This window comes from Ahaetulla prasina, chromosome 4 (genome assembly GCF_028640845.1).
Source record: "Ahaetulla prasina isolate Xishuangbanna chromosome 4, ASM2864084v1, whole genome shotgun sequence".
Classification (NCBI taxonomy): Eukaryota; Metazoa; Chordata; class Lepidosauria; order Squamata; family Colubridae; genus Ahaetulla; species Ahaetulla prasina.
In genome coordinates, this window is record NC_080542.1 from 141,488,081 (window position 1) to 141,506,974 (window position 18,894).

General features: G+C 34.4%; 1 protein-coding gene across 6 annotated transcripts in view; it reads left to right on the plus strand.

Moving 5' to 3' along the window:
* Nucleotides 1–18,894, plus strand: part of PRKAG2 (protein kinase AMP-activated non-catalytic subunit gamma 2) — a 285,727-nt gene that overhangs the window by 260,714 nt on the left and 6,119 nt on the right. For 5 of the 6 annotated variants that reach the window (XM_058183748.1, XM_058183746.1, XM_058183751.1 and 2 more), the window contains 8 exons: nucleotides 1,565–1,646; nucleotides 5,256–5,314; nucleotides 11,989–12,034; nucleotides 13,080–13,134; nucleotides 13,993–14,119; nucleotides 15,108–15,273; nucleotides 16,042–16,079; nucleotides 17,099–17,245. In XM_058183748.1, the coding sequence (XP_058039731.1) occupies nucleotides 1,565–1,646; nucleotides 5,256–5,314; nucleotides 11,989–12,034; nucleotides 13,080–13,134; nucleotides 13,993–14,119; nucleotides 15,108–15,273; nucleotides 16,042–16,079; nucleotides 17,099–17,245 (720 nt within the window). The remainder of the gene's footprint in view (nucleotides 1–1,564; nucleotides 1,647–5,255; nucleotides 5,315–11,988; nucleotides 12,035–13,079; nucleotides 13,135–13,992; nucleotides 14,120–15,107; nucleotides 15,274–16,041; nucleotides 16,080–17,098; nucleotides 17,246–18,894) is intronic. The other variant, XM_058183747.1, reaches the window with a different exon arrangement.

The window sequence follows — 18,894 nt, forward strand, 5'->3', positions numbered from 1 at the left end:
AGGACTTTGCTGAATCTGACATTTCCCCAACATTTTGAAATGAGAGTTCCTAATAGTATTTTTGTATGGCAGTGTGTGTATGTGAACGTAAGTGGTACTTATGAGTATTGTCCTACAGCCATTAAAGGTTTCCCTATTCAGTCGTGTCCAACTCTAGGTCACGGTGCTCATCTCCGTTTCCTGGCCAAGGGAGCCAGCGTTGTCCGAAGACATTTTCCATGTAGCTGGAAAGAATTGGCCTTTCTTCTCTCTTGGATGCCATCTAGTAATATACACCCAAGGTGTATTTCCCAGAAACGATTTGAAGAATTGGAGCTTGAGAAATCAGTTTATTGAGTTGCGTCTCAAATCACAGCATATGTACAGTTGCAATCATTGAAAAGAGTAGAAATCGCCCCTCAAAATCTATAATGAACTGAGTTTTTAAAAATACAATTCTGTGAGAAATGAACAACCGGAATTTCTCTAAAAGCAGCTGCTGGATATATAATGCTTTTTCTATAGTAATACAAGAGCGAAATTCTTCCAATTATACCTTCATTTTGTGCATAAAAGGCAGTCTGCGTTTTCTTGGTTTTCTGGTCAACCAGTCCATTTTAAAATGGGTGGGGTGGGGTTGAGGAAGCAAGGAATCTATCCCTTGTAGTCAGAATATCACTGGAGAAGAGGTAAATAAGTTGGGTAGGCAGTCTTCAGCCTGTCTCAGATACAGAGTTATGGAACTCAACAAATGATAAAGTTTCTGCTGCAGGAAACAGTTTTATGGATGAGACCTTAAAAGATTTTATTATGGATTTAGAAATCGGGACCAGAGGATAGCAGTTAAGCTTACTGCAGGTTAAAAATGGTTTTAAAATTGACAGCAATTCCCATCATTTTTATTTTAGGCTGCCCAATATCTAATTTCAGTATAGGTTCAAATTGGATAATATAAATTCCATTTTAAACTTGCCCAAAAATTGAGAAATGGCCAGGGCAAACCAAGATTACAAATAATGTTGATTGGAAACTCCATTAAATTCATTTTAATAATGTGGTTATTGAACATTATAGTTCTCATTTGTAAGGATCCTAGTTCTTTGGACAAAAATCTGATAATTTTGAAATAGACATGTAACACATACACTATTATATTCCTTATAAAGCTTTCTTCTTGAATACTGCTTCACAGTCATAACACATTACTGTGGTGATAAATGAATATTTAGTACTAAAAACAAAACTAACTACAAGCAATTTTTCCCCCTGAAAAATGCATAATTTCATTGCAGGTTTATTATAAAATAAGCAGTTATCATGACTTTGAATCTTGCAAATGAAAAAAGCAAGACAAAAATTAAATGACATACATCTTACATATATCCTAATGTATTTAATTTTTGCCTCATTTCTTCAGTTTTCATTTATTCATGAGTTTTTTTAATTTTTTTAAAAAAATGACCCCTGTCATGCAACTAGTGCAGTTTTTTGGTTGTGTTTGTCTGTGTGTTTCAAATTCAAATAGATATTTATTTCCAAATAATTCCCTTTAAGATAATTTCTTGCTGTGTTTTTCTTTTTTCAGGTAAAGAAAGCTTTCTTTGCTTTAGTGGCAAATGGTGTTCGAGCAGCTCCACTGTGGGAGAGTAAAAAACAAAGCTTTGTAGGTAGGATGATATTTGTTGGTATGAAAGTATAGAAAAATAGCAAGAATGACTTTTTTCCTTATGGGTCATTCCATGTCAAGTGGTCTGATTTTAGAAAAGTGTCCAGGTCGACCATCGCGGATTTTGATGAAATTTGGTGTGAACATGCACCCACGTCCCCAATTAACATTGGTAAAATGTTGTTTGCCGATGTAATACTTGTGGAGATACAGTTATTTGTATGACCCCATACCGCAACTTTCGACAGTATGACTCTGAGATTTCAGCAACTTTGAGACATAATATCTCCGGCAATATTTTGTTGAGAGAAACAAAACTTGGCCATCTTGTACAACTTATTGTGCTCTATTAAACAAAATAATAAAAACATTCTCATGAGCGATCTTCATCTAGATAATTGGGAGCAAAGTTGGCCGAAAATGACTGCGGCATGAAAAAAGGGTAAAGTTTGGCTATGGTATGAGAAATGTGAAGCTTTGTGCATAAAAACCTAGCAATACAAGGTTGTCGGATATAAAATTTCATTCTCCTACTGCTTTCCAATAGTTCACAAATTGAGTGTAAAGTTGACGGTTTTTGTAAAAATGCCAAAAATAGGATATTTTGAGCCCACCTTTACAAAAAAAGACCTTCTGGAAACTGTTAAATCATTCTCATTAGAAAGAGCATCTTTTAACCCCCCTAAAAAGTAGAGTTGGTGTTTCATCGCTGATGTATAAAGTCCTAAAAATAAGGACAAAGTGGAGGATGTTGTTTGGCAACATCAAAGCCATTCTATTATTGTTTCATCTTGTTTATTTTATATAGACATCATTACTACTATTATATTGTGTTGGTCCATGGTGACATTGTCACTACCAGTTCAGGCACTTGACCCAGCAACCCCATTGCCATAGGGGGCACACCTGATAGCCATGCAATGACAGCCACAGATGGATTTCTTGGTTCAGGATCCGAAGCTTGTAGTTTGGTTTCTTCCTCAAGATTCCAAAGCCTTGTGTGGGTATCTGTCTGGTTCCCAAGCTGCTGATTGGGCAGCTTATCCTAGGTTCCCAAGCCTAAAGTGGGTATCTTATATGGTTTCCAAGCCAAAGTCCATACTGTTCGTATGAACTGCCAAATTCCAACGATTGCTTATGTATTGAATTTACGCACCATATTCTTTAGCATCGCTTCTGGGAATTGATACTGTCAACCTGACAACATAACTGAAGGCGCTGAAAGCACGCAAATAAGATGTGGTTCTGGAACCCAACAAACATCTTGTCTTTCAGGCCAATAAAATGAATGAGCAGATGCATAAATGTTACCAATGCATCATTTTATTCTATCATTTCGAGCATTTACCCTTTTTTCATGCCACAGTCATTTTTGGCCAACTTTGCTCCCAATTATCTAGATGGAGATTGTTCATGAGAATGTTCTTATTATTTTGTTTAATAGAGCACAACAAGTTGTACAAGATGGCCAAGTTTTGTTTCTCTCAACAAAATATTGTCAGAGATATTATGTCTCAAATGTTGCTAAAATCGCAGAGTCATACTGTCGAAGACTGCGGTATGGGGTCATACAAATAACTGTATCTCCACAAGTATTGCATCAGCAAACATAACACTTTACCAATGTTCATTGGGGACGTGTGTGCATGTTCACACCAAATTTCATCAAAATCCGTGAGGGTTGATCTGGAAGCCCCAGACCACTTGACATGGAACTCTTCTGTTTTTTTTCTTCCTTTCTTCCTTCTTTTTTTTTATATATAATTTTTTAATTTTTTATAACAAACAAACATAAAAGCATCTTCAATCCTCCTTTCTTTTATACTAAAAACAATGGACCAAATTTCTGTCTGGGCATGCCTCTAAAATAATGGACAAATCTGATGTAACTGAAGTAGTTCAGATGAAACAGCTACATTTGCCTTGATGTTCGGTATCCATAGTGATTTGCATCATTTTGGCATGCTGTTATTAAATAATTGATGTGAATTATGAAATTAGTGTGATGATGTGAGTGCTGCAATTCATATAATTGGTGATTAAGTGGACAGTTGAGGGTAATAGACTCACCTCCTCCCCACCCATGCATTATATCAATATTTCCTTGCATTGGGAAAACATGGTTTTCTGATAAGTGACAAGCCCATGTGAGAAAGCATTGGAAACTTCCAGTTTTAAATATACAGACATTTGTAAGTGATATCTGAATTTGTGTATGATTTCTTTATATTCTTGCATTTGTACTGTGGTATAATATGTGGTACATAGTCTATTTGCCCATTAACTAGATTTTAAACAAAGTACACACTATAAAGGGAACTGTATTTAACTCAGAAGTAAAAATTTCCCAATCTCCTTGCACTCATGACAGAAAGACAATAGAATAAGTAAATAATTAAGCACAAGACTCACAAATAGTGAGAAACTAGGACTTATTATCATATCTGATAATTTCAGTCACAGAATGAGGAAAAAAATGCAAGTATATGAAGATTTCTCACGAATGTTTGCAGTTTGATGCTGATCATTTTAAAGAATTTGACCGTGGATTAGGTCTGGAAAACATATAAAATAGCATTAACTTTTAGAATTTAGTTCTGAACAAAGATTCTGTATCATTTTTGAGTACAACTAGAAGAGTGTTCAAAGATTATCTTTGGTTGTGCTTAAGAAATATGAGCAGTTTTTCTTGCATATAAGCCTAAATATGTTTTAGCTGTATCCAATTTATATTAATTGGCTACTTATTTATATTAATTTTATAATATATAATTTATATTAATTTTATATTAATCGGTACACCATACTTTTCAAAGTATAAGACACTTTTCTCTTCTAAAAGAGGGTGGAAATGTTGGTGCATCTTATACACGGAATACAGCCATTTTTGGCCTCCCAAAGCCCCAAACCACAAGTCCTGTTTTTGTGAAAAATGGGCCTACTTTTCGCCAAAACAGGGCGTGCAGAGGCTTTGGGAGGCCTGCAGAGTGCTCCTGGGGCCGGAGAGGGCAAAAACTTTTTTTTCTTGCTTATCTCTTTGAAATCTTGATATGTCTTATACACCAGTGCATCTTATAGTCTGAAAAATACGTTATCTGCTTTTTTATTTTTTTATTCAGACTGAAGACTGCAATTTGCTATTCTAAATAAGATTATTCTGAAATCAAGGATATAGTGATAATTTATTTTTAGTTGGTCTCCCACTAAACTTCAGTATTGGGGGCTATTTACATGAAGCATTAAATTAAACTCTGGCACTTGGAAAACAAGTTAAGAACTTGTATGCATTTTATTCCTTTAATATGCTAAAATGGAATTCTTAATAAACAAAGAATAGTTGGGAATGCTTATGTAACAGTCAAATTTTACTTTAGCTGAAAAACATTCTAGCTCTTTGGTGGATAAAATATTAAACTTTAAATTTTGTGGGGTAATTATGATATCACAACTCTTAATGTGATTTGTGAAGAATAAACATTATTGTGTTTATGCATATTTCCAGGAATTCACTTGGGCGTTTGTCATTTACCAGTAAATCTGTAAAGTTTAACAAAGTTAAAAACAGATTGGAAAACTGGATTAAATGTTCTTTTTCTTTGCCTTGTTACAGGAATGTTAACTATTACAGATTTCATTAATATACTGCATAGATACTACAAGTCTCCAATGGTAGGTGCCACCTCATAATTACAGTTTTTAAAGATGAAACAGGATGCCTGAAATAAAAGTATTACTATAATAATGGTTAAAGGAAAGAATGTCATTCTAGCTTGGTACATAAATATGGAATTTTCCAATTTTGTTGTAATCTGTAGGTATAAAACTGAACAGGATTTTCCTGCCTTATTTTTTTAAATATTATTATTGGCTGATTATTGCCAGATGAAAAGAAAAATGCCTGTTCCCTAGATGGTAGTAATGCTTAACAAAGATTGGCCCAGAAAAATGTAAAAAACCTTTGATGTGTTTTGGGAAATATACAAACAATGAAATAGATCTAGTGTGATTGGTTAGTATTCAACTGCAGAAACTTAAATTAGATGTGTAGCTTAAATAGCTATGTAGATTATGAGTAAATCAGTAACTCTCAGCCTAGTCTACTCATAAGTCAAGTTATAACAATTAGCTATTTATAATGCAGCTTAACAGTGTAGAACATTATATCAAAATCTAAATATTCTAAAGGCTCCATACAGAGGTGTCTGGAGAAAGGGGATGGCTAGTCAGTAAGCAAGTATCACTATATAAACCCCACCTTTTTATATACGGTACTTGCATGCCATGTTGCAACATAGGTATAAGAGGACAGAGCTAATGTTGTGATGTGATGCACATTTCAATTTGAGACATAACGATTGTTAGAAAGGCATCTATGTTTCTATTTTTGTATCCAGCCTGAAATTAGTTATTCCTGATACTTGAATACAGTAGCTGTATTTGAACCTGCCAATAACTGAAAATGAAATATTTCTCCTTTACACATACCGTTCAAATGCACATATTTGATACTTGTTGATCTGTTTCTCTGTTCAGTCATGTATCTGGCATATTGTTAGAACCACATATATTTACATAAATTATTTTTGGACATGGCAGTTTCTGGAGATAATAGAAAAGAGAAAAAAGCTGGAATAGATAATAAAATACAAAGACCTGCAAATGGAAATAGAACAACTGTGACAAAAGAAAGCAAAGGTAGTACCAATGATAATAGGCACCTTGGATGCAATGCCAAAACAACTGGAGCACCCCTTGAAGACCATCAGCATTGACAAATTCACCATCAGTTAATTGCAAAAAGTGGCTTTACTCAGAACAGCTTACATCATGCAATGATATGTCTAACACCATCAAACATCAACATCTGTGTACCCCAGGTCCTTGGAAAGGACTTCATTGGTGGATAAAATGCCAAATTTGGTCTAAATCTGGCTGATTGTGCGATGACCTTTCAGTAAGTGTTGTGTTGAGAGAAAACCACTAATTTTTTCCTCCCCCATATCTTCCTGATATTTTTTTTCTTGTTTTACTGAATTTGAGACAAAATAGTCAAGATACTTTTTTCACCTGGAAGTTTAGACAACAGTTTTAAAAGTGGACATAGCTAAAGTGGTACACAGAGTGAGATGAAGCAAGTGTGATATTTAATCTTTCTAAAAGAAATAATCCTGTTTCTTATATGCAAATTAATTATGCCTGCCAATTTGTAACACAGATACCCCTTGCTATTGGCATTTATGATAGTAAAAAAATGTAGAGGAAAGGAAAACCAACTTTAAAAGTTGCTGGCATTTGGAAATCTAAATGTTACAGTCTGATTAGTTAAGAAACAGATTGTCCTCCCACAGTAATTCTGTTCATCCTGTCTTCAAATCCCAAATGTACAATTACTGCATTTGCTTATCTTCTTTACTTCCTAGCAGTAGCATCTGCACTTATTTTGTGTCTCATACTCCAGTATATTCAACTATAATTGCTCACAGTCATAAGTAGGAAATAATATATACATCATAAAGAAAGTGAATCAAGCTGTAGACTAGATCACCCAGGACTGCCAAACTACCAATGCATTAAATGGGATGAAGAATTTTCCTTCATGTGTATTCCCCAAAGACTGACTCCAGTGTAGTTTCCTTTAAACACACATATGTGCCATGATCCTTAGTTGACTGCTTCTGTTATATTACATTCGCAGCATTGAATGGTATATTACTGCTCCGCTCATCTCATACTAGTTTTGGTGGTCTTGTCCTAGATCATTGTGTAAGTAATAATTACACTAACTTAACCAGTCAGTGCAATGCACCACCTTATTATGGATTTCATGCATCATTCTTTTGTTATAGTATTGCTGTAGTTGTTTTCATTAATTTGGAATGAGGTGACTGTCAGCGTTCCAGAATACACACACACCCAAGTAAAAACTCTGAAGCAAGCATCTTTCAAAGTTCTATTTACTAGGATAGGTAAACTGACACATCTGGGAAAACCCGAATCTGAGAGGGTTTTCCCTCAGTAAATCGAACCCCCCAAAACCGTCCCCTCGCTCCTCAGTCGATCACATTTTTTATTTTTTATTTATTTATTTGTCAAACACAACAGTATATATAAGTATAAGCATGAAATAACCATACGAATTGGATACAATCAAAGGGAACATTGGGACAGGAACAGTAGGCACGCTGGTGCTCTTATGCACACCCCTTACAGATCTCTTAGGAATGGGGTGAGGTCAATAGTAGACAGTTTTTGGTTGAAGCTTTGGGGATTTTGGGAAGAGACCACAGAGTCAGGTAGTGCACTCCAGGCATTAACAACTCTGTTATTGAAGTCATATTTTCTACAATCAAGATTGGAGCGGTTCACTTTAAGTTTAAATCTGTTGTGTGCTCATGTATTGTTGCGATTGAAGCTGAAGTAGTCTTCGACAGAAAAAACATTGTAGCAGATGATTTTATGAGTTATACTCAAGCCAATCACCAGCCGTCCCATCTCGAGACAGAACTCCAACCATTCCTTCTCCAGATGCAGGATCGGCCTGACCTTGACGGACAGGAAGAATGCTATTATGTTTAAAGACAACCCCTCTACTAAATCCCCCCTCCTACTTTCCCACACATGAGAAAGTGGCAGCGTGGAAGCTTCCAGCCTAATATGTCTTCCAAAGCTGACTGACTTGTTCACAACAGTGAACAAGGCAATTTTTTTTTATTCAAATGCAGGCACATTCCTTTCACTGCTGAACATATTTGAGTGCAGAATACCTATAAATAGAGTTTTAAATATGAATAGAATAAAATATTTTTTATTGGCCAAGTGTGATTGGACACACAAGGAATTTGTCTTGGTGCATATGCTCTCAGTTTACATAAAAGAAAGGATACCTTCATCAAGAATCATAAGGTACAACACTTAATGATACTCATAGGGTACAAATAAGCAATCAGGAAATAAATATGAATAGAAAGAAAACAGATATCTTGCTTGTTTGTGGCTGTATGCGCAGATGCCCCAGAGCTGGCCCCATTGTACAATATCAAGGTTGCCAACTCTAGCAAAGTTCCTTCCACCAAGGGGAAGATGGAATTGGTGGAAACTCAACAAGTATTATTGTTTCAAAAGTTGGAAAAAACCTGCTTTAGGTTGCCACATTTTGCCAAGTGTCAGGCAGTGGCAATTTTCTTTGAGGACCCATAGACAATAAAAATACAGTAAATAAGGAGGTTTTAAGTTCTATTTTTAACTTTAGCAGAGAGATAACATAAGCTTAAAAGCAAATTTACCAATCAAGATGACGAACAACATATCCTCCTTCAAATCTTAGGAGCCCTAGGGAAACAATAGCAGAAAAAACCCAAGATTACTTAATTTGGCACCTGTTTCTCTGCACAGTTACTAGACATCCCATGTGCTATAAGTTTGCATGATGAAGTCGGATCATACCATCATGTGATCATATATAGAAAAGGTCATGAGAATCTGCTACCAGGTGTAAACAATTAAACTCCTGGTACATGGTCTGGTGCAAGATAGTGACAAAAGATCCTGGTATTGCCTTTGAAATTGGGAACTTCAACACAGACTTGAAGGTAGATGTTGTGTGATTGGTATATCTTGAGGTTTCTCCATTATTTCATAGGGTATTTAAAGGGAGAGCTTTGACCTGGGCTGGGGGTTTGAGCATCTTAGGGTCTTTCCACCATTATTCAACTAGGGCTCCTGACAGGTGATGAAGGGGTTTGTTGTGTTCTTATGTTTCTGTTTAAATTTGTCTTAGTTTAATTAAGAAACTGTGATAAAGTTAACTGCAGCAGTATATATTTTTTTGGGGAGGGGGCAGGAACAGCCTTCTTCCTGAGATCTGGATGGCTTCATTCCAATTGGTCTTCTGAAAGCCTGCATATAGTCAGCTTGTTGGCCTGGCCATTAGTGCGAGCTTATTATGCCTATTGCTATATGAATTGTCTTGATTATAGTGTGATCATTATTTTTAATTGTATTGAGTTTTTATTAATATGTTGTTTACCAGCTTTATTAACTTGGTTAAAAAAAGATAACTATAACAGGAAAAAGAGGTTGGGAGGACAGGATCAAGGGGATAAAAAGATAAAGGTTCCCCTTACACATATGTGCTAGTTGTTGCCGACTCTAGGGGGCAGTGCTTATCTCTGTTTATAAGCTGAAGAGCCAGCGCTGTCCGAAGACGTCTCTATGGTCATGTGGCCGGCATGACTAAATGCCAAAGGTACATGGAACACTGTTACCTTCCCACTAAAGGTGGGCCCTATTTTTCTACTTGCATTTTTTACATGCTTTCAAACTGCAGAAGCTGGGACAAGTAACAAGAGCTCACCCTGTAAAGCGGCACTAGGGATTCAAACTGCCAACCTTTCAATCGGCAAGCTCAGAATCTTAGCCACTGAGCCACCGTGTCCCTTGATCAAGGGGATAGAGAAGCTAAAAAGTTAAAAGATGACAAAAATATATTAAAAAAACAAACTGACTTGTGACTTTCTTCTGTATGGATACAAATATATAGTAAGCTAACCTCTTCTAAAATAAAACAAAAACATAAACTGATTAAAGTATACAAATTAAACAACCAAAATAACATTACAATTGTATAAAAAATAACCTTATTCTAAGTTTAAAGCTAAACACGCACAAAGATATACATGTCTAAAGATAAAAATAAGCAATATTTCTATATAATGGCAGATCTAATTGTTGAATCCTAAAATAAAATTTTCATTTTTATTTTTTTATTAAAATGTCTTCATATATTGCTTATTACTATTCAGAATTGTTTAAGATGAGCACTGATATAACTTCTCCAAAATAAATGAATGAATAGTATACAGTAACAGAATATATTTTCGTCTAGTAGTTATGAGGCCCTTGTGGTATTGTCTCCACATATTTCTGAACTGTTGATAGCATTCCTTTGTTCCTTTGTGTGAGCTACTAGGAATTGTTTAACAGCAACTAAAGACCATAGATTCCCTATTCCATTGTAAATAATGCATGCCTGTAGCTGTCTTTCACTTCATTAGCAAGATCCAGCAGTTTAATCATTCAATTTTATCACTATTTTAAAAAGAGGAATTCAACTGAGGGCAATTTTTATTTGAAGTGTTCTTCACTAAGATGTTATTTTGAAAGTACTGTTAACACTGTTTGATTTAGCAGGAGAAGCATATTTTTTATTTGTGCACAAATTAATATCAATAGTTTAATGCAGTAAGGAAGAACAGCTTTGTTTTCAGAATCTAGCTCTCCTGGTATACTATTGACTATACATATACTTTCTGCTTTTATTTTATTTTTCTGATTTCCTTCCATTTGAGTTGAGTAAACTCTGATGAATTAATCAGTGTAAGCTTTTGTTCAGTGTAACAGTGATGTATTTCACAGTGGTTTGTTCAATGTGGTAAGATATGTACCATTCAACGTATATATTAAAATGCAAGCTGGTTCTGTAGTCTTCATAGCTTTCAGTGGCTTAGATTGGCAGTTTTGTAATTCTAGCTCCCTGGAAACTGTGAACTCCCACTTAGCATTCACTTGTTAGAACCAATAGGGGAAAAGATTAAAAACTGAAAAAGGAAACAAAGCAGGAGGAAGTGTTATTTAGTATTATCACTATTCAAACTAGTATTCTGTTGGGGGCCATTGATATTAGAAAATAAAATGTATTTTTCAAAGCACTGTAGGATGAAACATTTGAGAGAAATTCCTATTCTAACCAAATTGTTTCTTTCTAATGCAAAATACTTGCAACATTGACAGAAATAATAGTGAACTGAATATAGTTCTTAATTCTAATTACCGGAATCCGAATCTCTATTATGTAGAAGAGCTGTATATAGAGCTGAGCATTTGATTTTTTTCCCTAATTTTGGCAAGCTCCTTGGTTGAATTTTAAATTTGTTTATTTTCTAGCCCTTGCTTATATGGAAACAATTTGGTGTAGTGGTTAAAGGCACTGGGCTAGGAACTGAAAGGCTTAGGCATGAAGCCAGCTGGATGACTTTGTCCCCACCACCCTTCTTTCTTCTCTCTTTTCTCTCTCTGTCCTAGAAAGGAGGCAATGGCAAATTGTTTCTAAGAATCAGATCAAGAAAAATGGCAGGGACTTGTCCAGGCAGTTGCCAGGATCAGGAATTATTTGAGAGTGAATATTTATATACAAACCACCCAAAAGTTCATCACTTAAAAAAGAACCCCCTTAAAGCCCCCCTTTTTTTCCTGTCCTCAATATTTTTATTCAAAGGAAGATGTCCTTTATTTTAATGACTTTTAAAAATATAAATATTTGGCCTTTTTGTCTTTCTTTTTTACAGGTACAAATCTATGAACTGGAGGAGCACAAAATTGAAACATGGAGAGGTAAGCATATGTTATGAACCATTCAAAATGAATGTGATCCTCTAAACTAGCTGTGCAGCTCTCTTGTTTACCAGATCTTTTATCATCCCCAAATCAAAGAATGGTAATATACCTGTAAACAGGTCATAGCCTAGCATGCAGAACCAACTTAATGTGTCTTGACGCTTGTCCCAATAAGTATTACTTTTCCCTGTATTTCTACAGGTAGTCCTTGAGTTACAACTACAATTGAGCCCAACATTTATGTAGCTAAATGAAACATTTGTTAAGTGAATTTTGCCCCTTTTTTCAACCTTTCTTGCAACAGTTGTTAAGGGAATCATTGCAGTTGTTAAAGTAGTAACCTGGTTGTTAAGCAAATGTGGCTTTCCAATTGACTTTGCATGTCAGAAGGTTGCAAAGGGGGGAAATCACATGACCCTAGGACATGAACCAGTTGCCAACCATCTGAATTTTGATCATGTGACCATGAGATGTTGCAATGGTTGCAAGTCATTTTTCCAGTGCTGTTGCAACTTTGAACAGTCACTAAATGAACTGTTTTAAGTGGAGGACTACCTGTATATTATTTTGTTCACATTATCTTTCTCATATAATCAAATGTGATTTCCTCCAGTGGAAAAACACAGTTCCATTGTAGATAGTGACTATGAGTCTTGTCTTAGTTTTATTTTATTGAGGGTGGGTCCTTTAAACCTTCCATGTGTTGTAGAAAAATATTGATAGCCTATTTGGTCTACTGAGTTTTAAAAAAATAACTTACCTTCCTGAAATGTAAACACTTGGATAATCCCAAACTTTCTGTGAAATACTTTCCACAATTTTTGTTATAATTGTGATATTCATCCTCAGACAATAGTGACCTCTAGTGGTTATTTGGTTCTGAAAACTATTTTTTCAATTTTCTCTGTTTATTATAATTATTTAATTGTTTTTTAATTAAAAAGTCAGTAGGTGCTCATTTCTTTACAACAGAGATATTTATTATTATGAAATATTTATTGAATATTATAGGTTTATGAAAATATTCTTTTTAATTATACAGAGCTTTATTTGCAAGAAACGTTTAAACCCTTAGTGAATATTTCACCTGATGCAAGGTATATAATTCTTTCCCTTACCTTTGTAAATTCTGTTAATGTTTTATTATAAACTCTGTTATTTTTATCACACTATTTCAAAGAAGAACTTAAAACTAATTCAATATCTGTCAGAAATTAGGGTTTTGATGGCACTCACTTTAATGCTGTTTGTATTGATGACTTTTATTGATGAGTTTGAGGCAGCGATTGCTCAGCAGTTAAAGATGCTGAGCTTGTCAGCTTAAAAGATGACAACCCAAGTTCAAGACTTGTGTGCTGTGCAACAGAGTGAGCTCCTATTTCTTGTCCCAGCTCCTGCCCACCTAACAGTTCGAAAGCTGCAAATGCGAGTAGATAAATAGCTACCACTTTGGTGGGAAGGAAATGGCATTCTATGAACCTCGTACAGTCATGTTGACATAAGGAAAATGTTTTCGGATAACACTGGCTTGCTCGTTCTCTGTTAAGAAACAGAGATGAGCATGCCCCCTAGAGTTGGACACAAAAGGATAGAGGAAACCTTTACCTTGATAGATCAGTTATCAACTTTGAATTATCAGCTTACTGATCACTATCAATAATTTTGAGCCTTGATAACTTTCTTCTTTCTCTACTGTATATCTTCCCACAACACTCCTTATACTGATTCTTCTAGAACGTTCTTCTTTTTTGATATAATATTGGTATTAAAATATACGTAACATGTCTAGTTGAGAATTAAAATTGTATATTCTTCAGTTTTCACAATTTCCTTGAATGTTGTTTATTAAGAATCATTTATACTTTGGATTTTGAGTAATTCTTTTGTAGTGGAAAAATGTCTTTTTTAATAAGTCAATGGAATTGTACTAATAATTGCAATTATTTTCTCTTTAGCCTTTTTGATGCTGTATATTCACTGATCAAAAACAAGATCCACAGATTACCAGTTATTGATCCTGTGAGTGGAAATGCACTTTATATACTTACCCATAAAAGAATACTCAAATTTCTCCAGCTTTTTGTAAGTAGAACTATAATTTTATTCTGTTCTAATTATCTAGTAAATCAATTGTATAAATACTTTAAAAATATCCTGGGTTACACTCATTACGTATACCTTCCAGTTTGCAAAATGCAAATACCAGTATATTGACTAGCCAGATTGTCTCTGCATCATAAATTCTATCTTGAATAGAAAAGCACTATTTAGTAAAAAATACTTTGGTTGCATTAGCATGGATAGCTGCATGTGGCATAGGTATGTGTAAGGCAGATAATTCGGTTTGCACCTTATCTATTAAATTAAAAATGGTATACGAAAGTGTTGAGTGTCCAAAATAATGATGGGTTATGGAAGTCAGTATCTATGCCTTCTTTTGAACACCATGGCATATGGAAGGTTGGGACATGGAATGTAAGAGAAATAGATGGTAAAAACATATACCATCAAGGGAAATGAAATAAAGAAAAATAAAATTCAAACCTATTGGCCCTGCTTAGAGTTTCTAAGAGCTGTCAGCTTGTCCTCCTTTGTTTTAGATCCCTGCCCTTCCTGATTCATTAAGGTTTCCTGGGAGGGGGCAGGTGGTGGGGGTTCATTCAGTGAGGAATACATATTGGAAAGAAACATACAGAAAAAATTAACATTGAAAGTTTCAAATCTGTGAAAGTTTTATCTAAGATGATTTCTGATGTTCCAAATAAGGACAGTGGTAAAAGTAGAGTATTCCATTGATAGAAGCATTGTGAGGATGAAACATAAAATAACTAAAAGCTGAATATTCATTTTAAACAAATGTGACATTTAGATTTCAGTTTGCACACTAATTTTATTGCTAAATTTCAGAATTGGTTTAAACATTTAAGTATTTATTTAAAGATTTATTGAATTGGAAGAATTGAAGAAATACATTCTTTGTGCAGTTTTTTAAAAAAATAATATTGGCTTACGTGCCTGGAAAACGCTTTTCGATTATTTTTAAAAATTTGTCTTTTATACTTTTTTCAAGGTGTCAGAAATGCCAAAGCCTGCCTTCATGAAGAAAAATCTGGATGAACTTGGAATAGGAACTTACCATAACATTGCCTTTATACATCCAGACACTCCTATCATTAAAGCCTTGAATATATTTGTAGATAGAAGGATATCAGCACTACCTGTTGTAGATGAGTCAGGTGAGTAATAAGGATTATCATGTTTGTTACTGTTCATTGTGAGTTCTAAAGAATGGAAATGTTTTTAAATTTTAAGAAAAAATTTAAAATTTAACCATAAAATGCAGATGTGCAGGATTGAGATCTGAATTACTTTTATGCCCATGTCACATCAAAATATTGTGCATATCTAAGAAAAATCTTGGAAGATTTCATTATTTATTTAGATCAATGTTTCTCAACATTGATAAATTTAAGATGCATGGTTTTCAGCTCCCAGAATTCCTCAGCCAACATTCTGGATAACTTTTCCTATAGCGTCATGTGGATGGTTTTAAAAAAAAGAAATAATTATTATTCCACAAAGCCCTAAAAACCATATTATTGGGAACTAACATAGTTCTGCAACATCATCTGGGACTTGGTCAGCCGAAAAATATGGCTAATCACCCTGTATCATGGTCAATGCAGTGTCATGCTGTGCCAAAGTTCAGCAAAACAACTGAGATTTGTTCCAAAGGTACAAAATTGTTAAGGTTCCTAAACAGTTATCTAAATCTATAAATAAGGATGTGCTTTAATGTTCAGGAAAACGTTCTATTTCTTCTCATATTGAATTTGAAATTCAGTTGTGTAACAGAGTTCATGGTTTTTTCTTAGTTGTTTTTCTTAGCCTATAAAGCTAGAGAAGCAAATGTTATCTTTCCAAAATCTGGAATTAATATTACTTAATTTGGTTTGTCAGTTATTTGTGATCACATTATAAGGCTTATCTTCTTCCCTTTTTAGGAAAAGTTGTAGATATTTATTCCAAGTTTGATGTTATAGTAAGTATTATTGGTTTTTTTGTAGTATTTCTTTGACTTAGTTTTTCACTATGACCACTCTGTAATATGCCCTGCTTCATAGGATTAGGGTTACTCTGTGTGAGGTTACTTTGTTAATATGTTAAATAATATTTTGAAAGCTTCTTTATAACTACTGAACTAGTTCTCCCCCACAAACTACTAGAACAGTAGTCATACTCGGAGTTTGTGTAACATATTTCCAAAAGCGAAGTACGATGTGGTCAGAAATTGTTTTTAGCATAGTGAATTTTGCGTAAATATTATAAAGTGAGAGCACCAAAACTGTTAAGTAAAAATGAGAAGAAAAATAAATTTGAGGTTTTATTTTATCATACTTTTGATTTAATCTAATCTAAAGCAATCTGAAAAAATAAAGTATTCCATGGATACTTTATAAAAAGTGGGAATAAAATTCCTGGTTGAGGAAAGAACTACTGAACAATAGTTTATAGTATCATACCATGCTTCAGATGAAACAGTACTATCCTGCCTTAAAATCAAAGGTATTAAATTAGAAGTATTTCGTTACTTTTTCTGCTTTTTTCTATTTTTGTGATCATTGCCCCTTTTGAATTCAAAATTATGTGGAGCTCATATCCATAATTTGCTACCATAGTTAGATAGGGCTTGCTAATTGTCGTTAATGAGAATGCTGGGACAAAGTGAAAGAAAAGGGAAATAGTTGAGACGGGCAAGCAATCATACTGTTCTCCATATCCCTTACCCCCACCTCTGTTTTTAACTTTAGAAAGTTAAAAATTAAGTACCACTAATGTGTAGTATCCATTGTTTTTAACCAAAACACTCTTTTCTTGCATCCAATTAATCCAAAATATGTATGGTAGTATTATGGCAGCACATACAGGTTTGTCTACTTCGCTTTTTTCCATTAGTTAAATCACAACATGTGGATTACGCTTCTGGAGTAAAATAATGAAATTTGTTGGCTGTGCATAAAAAGTGGAATTGACTCATCTGTAACTGCCTTTTTTTTCTAGAATCTTGCTGCTGAAAAAACTTATAATAACTTAGATATCACAGTGACACAAGCTCTCCAACATCGCTCTCAGTATTTTGAAGGTGTTGTGAAATGTAATAAGCTGGAAACACTGGAGACAATTGTGGATCGCATAGTTAAAGCTGAGGTGAGAATTTTGGAGGGGGGCACAGTAGTTTTCTGAACAGCACTGCATATGAGATTTTTCCAGAGAGTATACAGATGGTAACAGTATAAGAATATCATGATATAATACAAAATTCATTAAAAACTTATTCCAGCCACTTTTTAAAAATGCAATAAATTTATTATGCTAATTTTGCTTTTTACACTTATTTGTAAGGATTGTTAAATTTCCTAATTAAGTATGCCACTTTCATTGAGATTTCAAAGTGATATTGCTATGTAAATATAGATAGTTTAGAAAAAGTTTGTTGATGTGAATGGATTAAACCATCAAAACATTTAAGAACTGCTAGGATTGTGTTGAAGATATGTGAGAACAGCATGATAGAAACGTTCTGTTAACACACCTCTATGTGATAATTAAAATAGCTTAAAAAAGTGAATAAGAAGAAACTGTTCAACTTCTCACTTTTTTAGCAATCAGCAGTCTATGCTAAATAAGGGATAATTGGGATGTACCCTCAAAACACTGCATATCTTCTGCAGGGTAAAGCTGTTCTTTGCTTTGCTTTGATTGCAAGTTTGATTCACTTGCAGACAAGAGGGCCAGGCTAGAAAAGTATGCCATTTCATTCTAGCATACACATTCATGTATCCTAAAATTTTACTGCTTTCTGCTTTTTCCAAGTAGTATTTGGCTGGATTTTGAGAATGCATGGGTAATCTTCCCATATAGCTAGTCATTGCTTATCTAAGCTCATGGTTTCTTTTTCCAATTCTCTTCCTCCAACCACCATCTTTTCAAAATATAATTAGAAAAAAGCCCCAAAGTGTTCTGAATTATTTTCTATACAACTAAAATCAGCAATGGCCTTGAAATATTTTGCTCTGTGGCCAAATGAAGACAGAAACAAATTACAAAGAAGTCAAGAGTCAAGCAAAAAGAGTAGGGAGTACTATGTATGCTTTTTTGAGTTTTTACAGCAAAGAAAGATAAATTAACAAACAAATTAATTATAGTTATATATTATTCAGGAGCCCATTTGTGTAAGAAAGTTACCAAACTTGAAAAGAAAGATTACTTAATTAAATCTGTGCAGAAGTGGTAGACAAATTGAACCCATTCATCATAATATTCCTACGTAAAATATCACCAATATAAGATAAACACTATAAAAATAGAATTTCCCCCCTTTTTTTGTTTCTTTCCTGTGTTCCCCATTTGTATCAGGTGGGTATGACTGTTCAAATACAAGAGAAGAGGAGCTCTAAATTGCCTGGCCGGTAGGTGGTTCACCTCTGTCCTCCATTGTTGAAAAACCTTGACTTGATTCTGTGTGCTTACTTTTTGACAGAGTGCCCACCCTTTCTTTTATCAGTCCTTTTCAATTCACAATATTTCCTAAAATGGACACAAAATAAGGAAATGGTAGCAAGAAGAGTAGTTTACAGGGGTGGGAAATCAGGGCCCTTCAAGTTGTTGTTGAAATTTAACAGCATGGCCTGGCTAACAAGGCAATGCTGGGAGTTGAAATTCATTATATCTAGAAGACCATAGATTCCCCATTTCTGTGGTAAAATACCACCTTTATTGTAGGAATGGGGAATTAGTGGCCCTTAAGATTCCATTTAAAGTAGGAATGCTAGGTAGGATCATTTATCACTGTCATA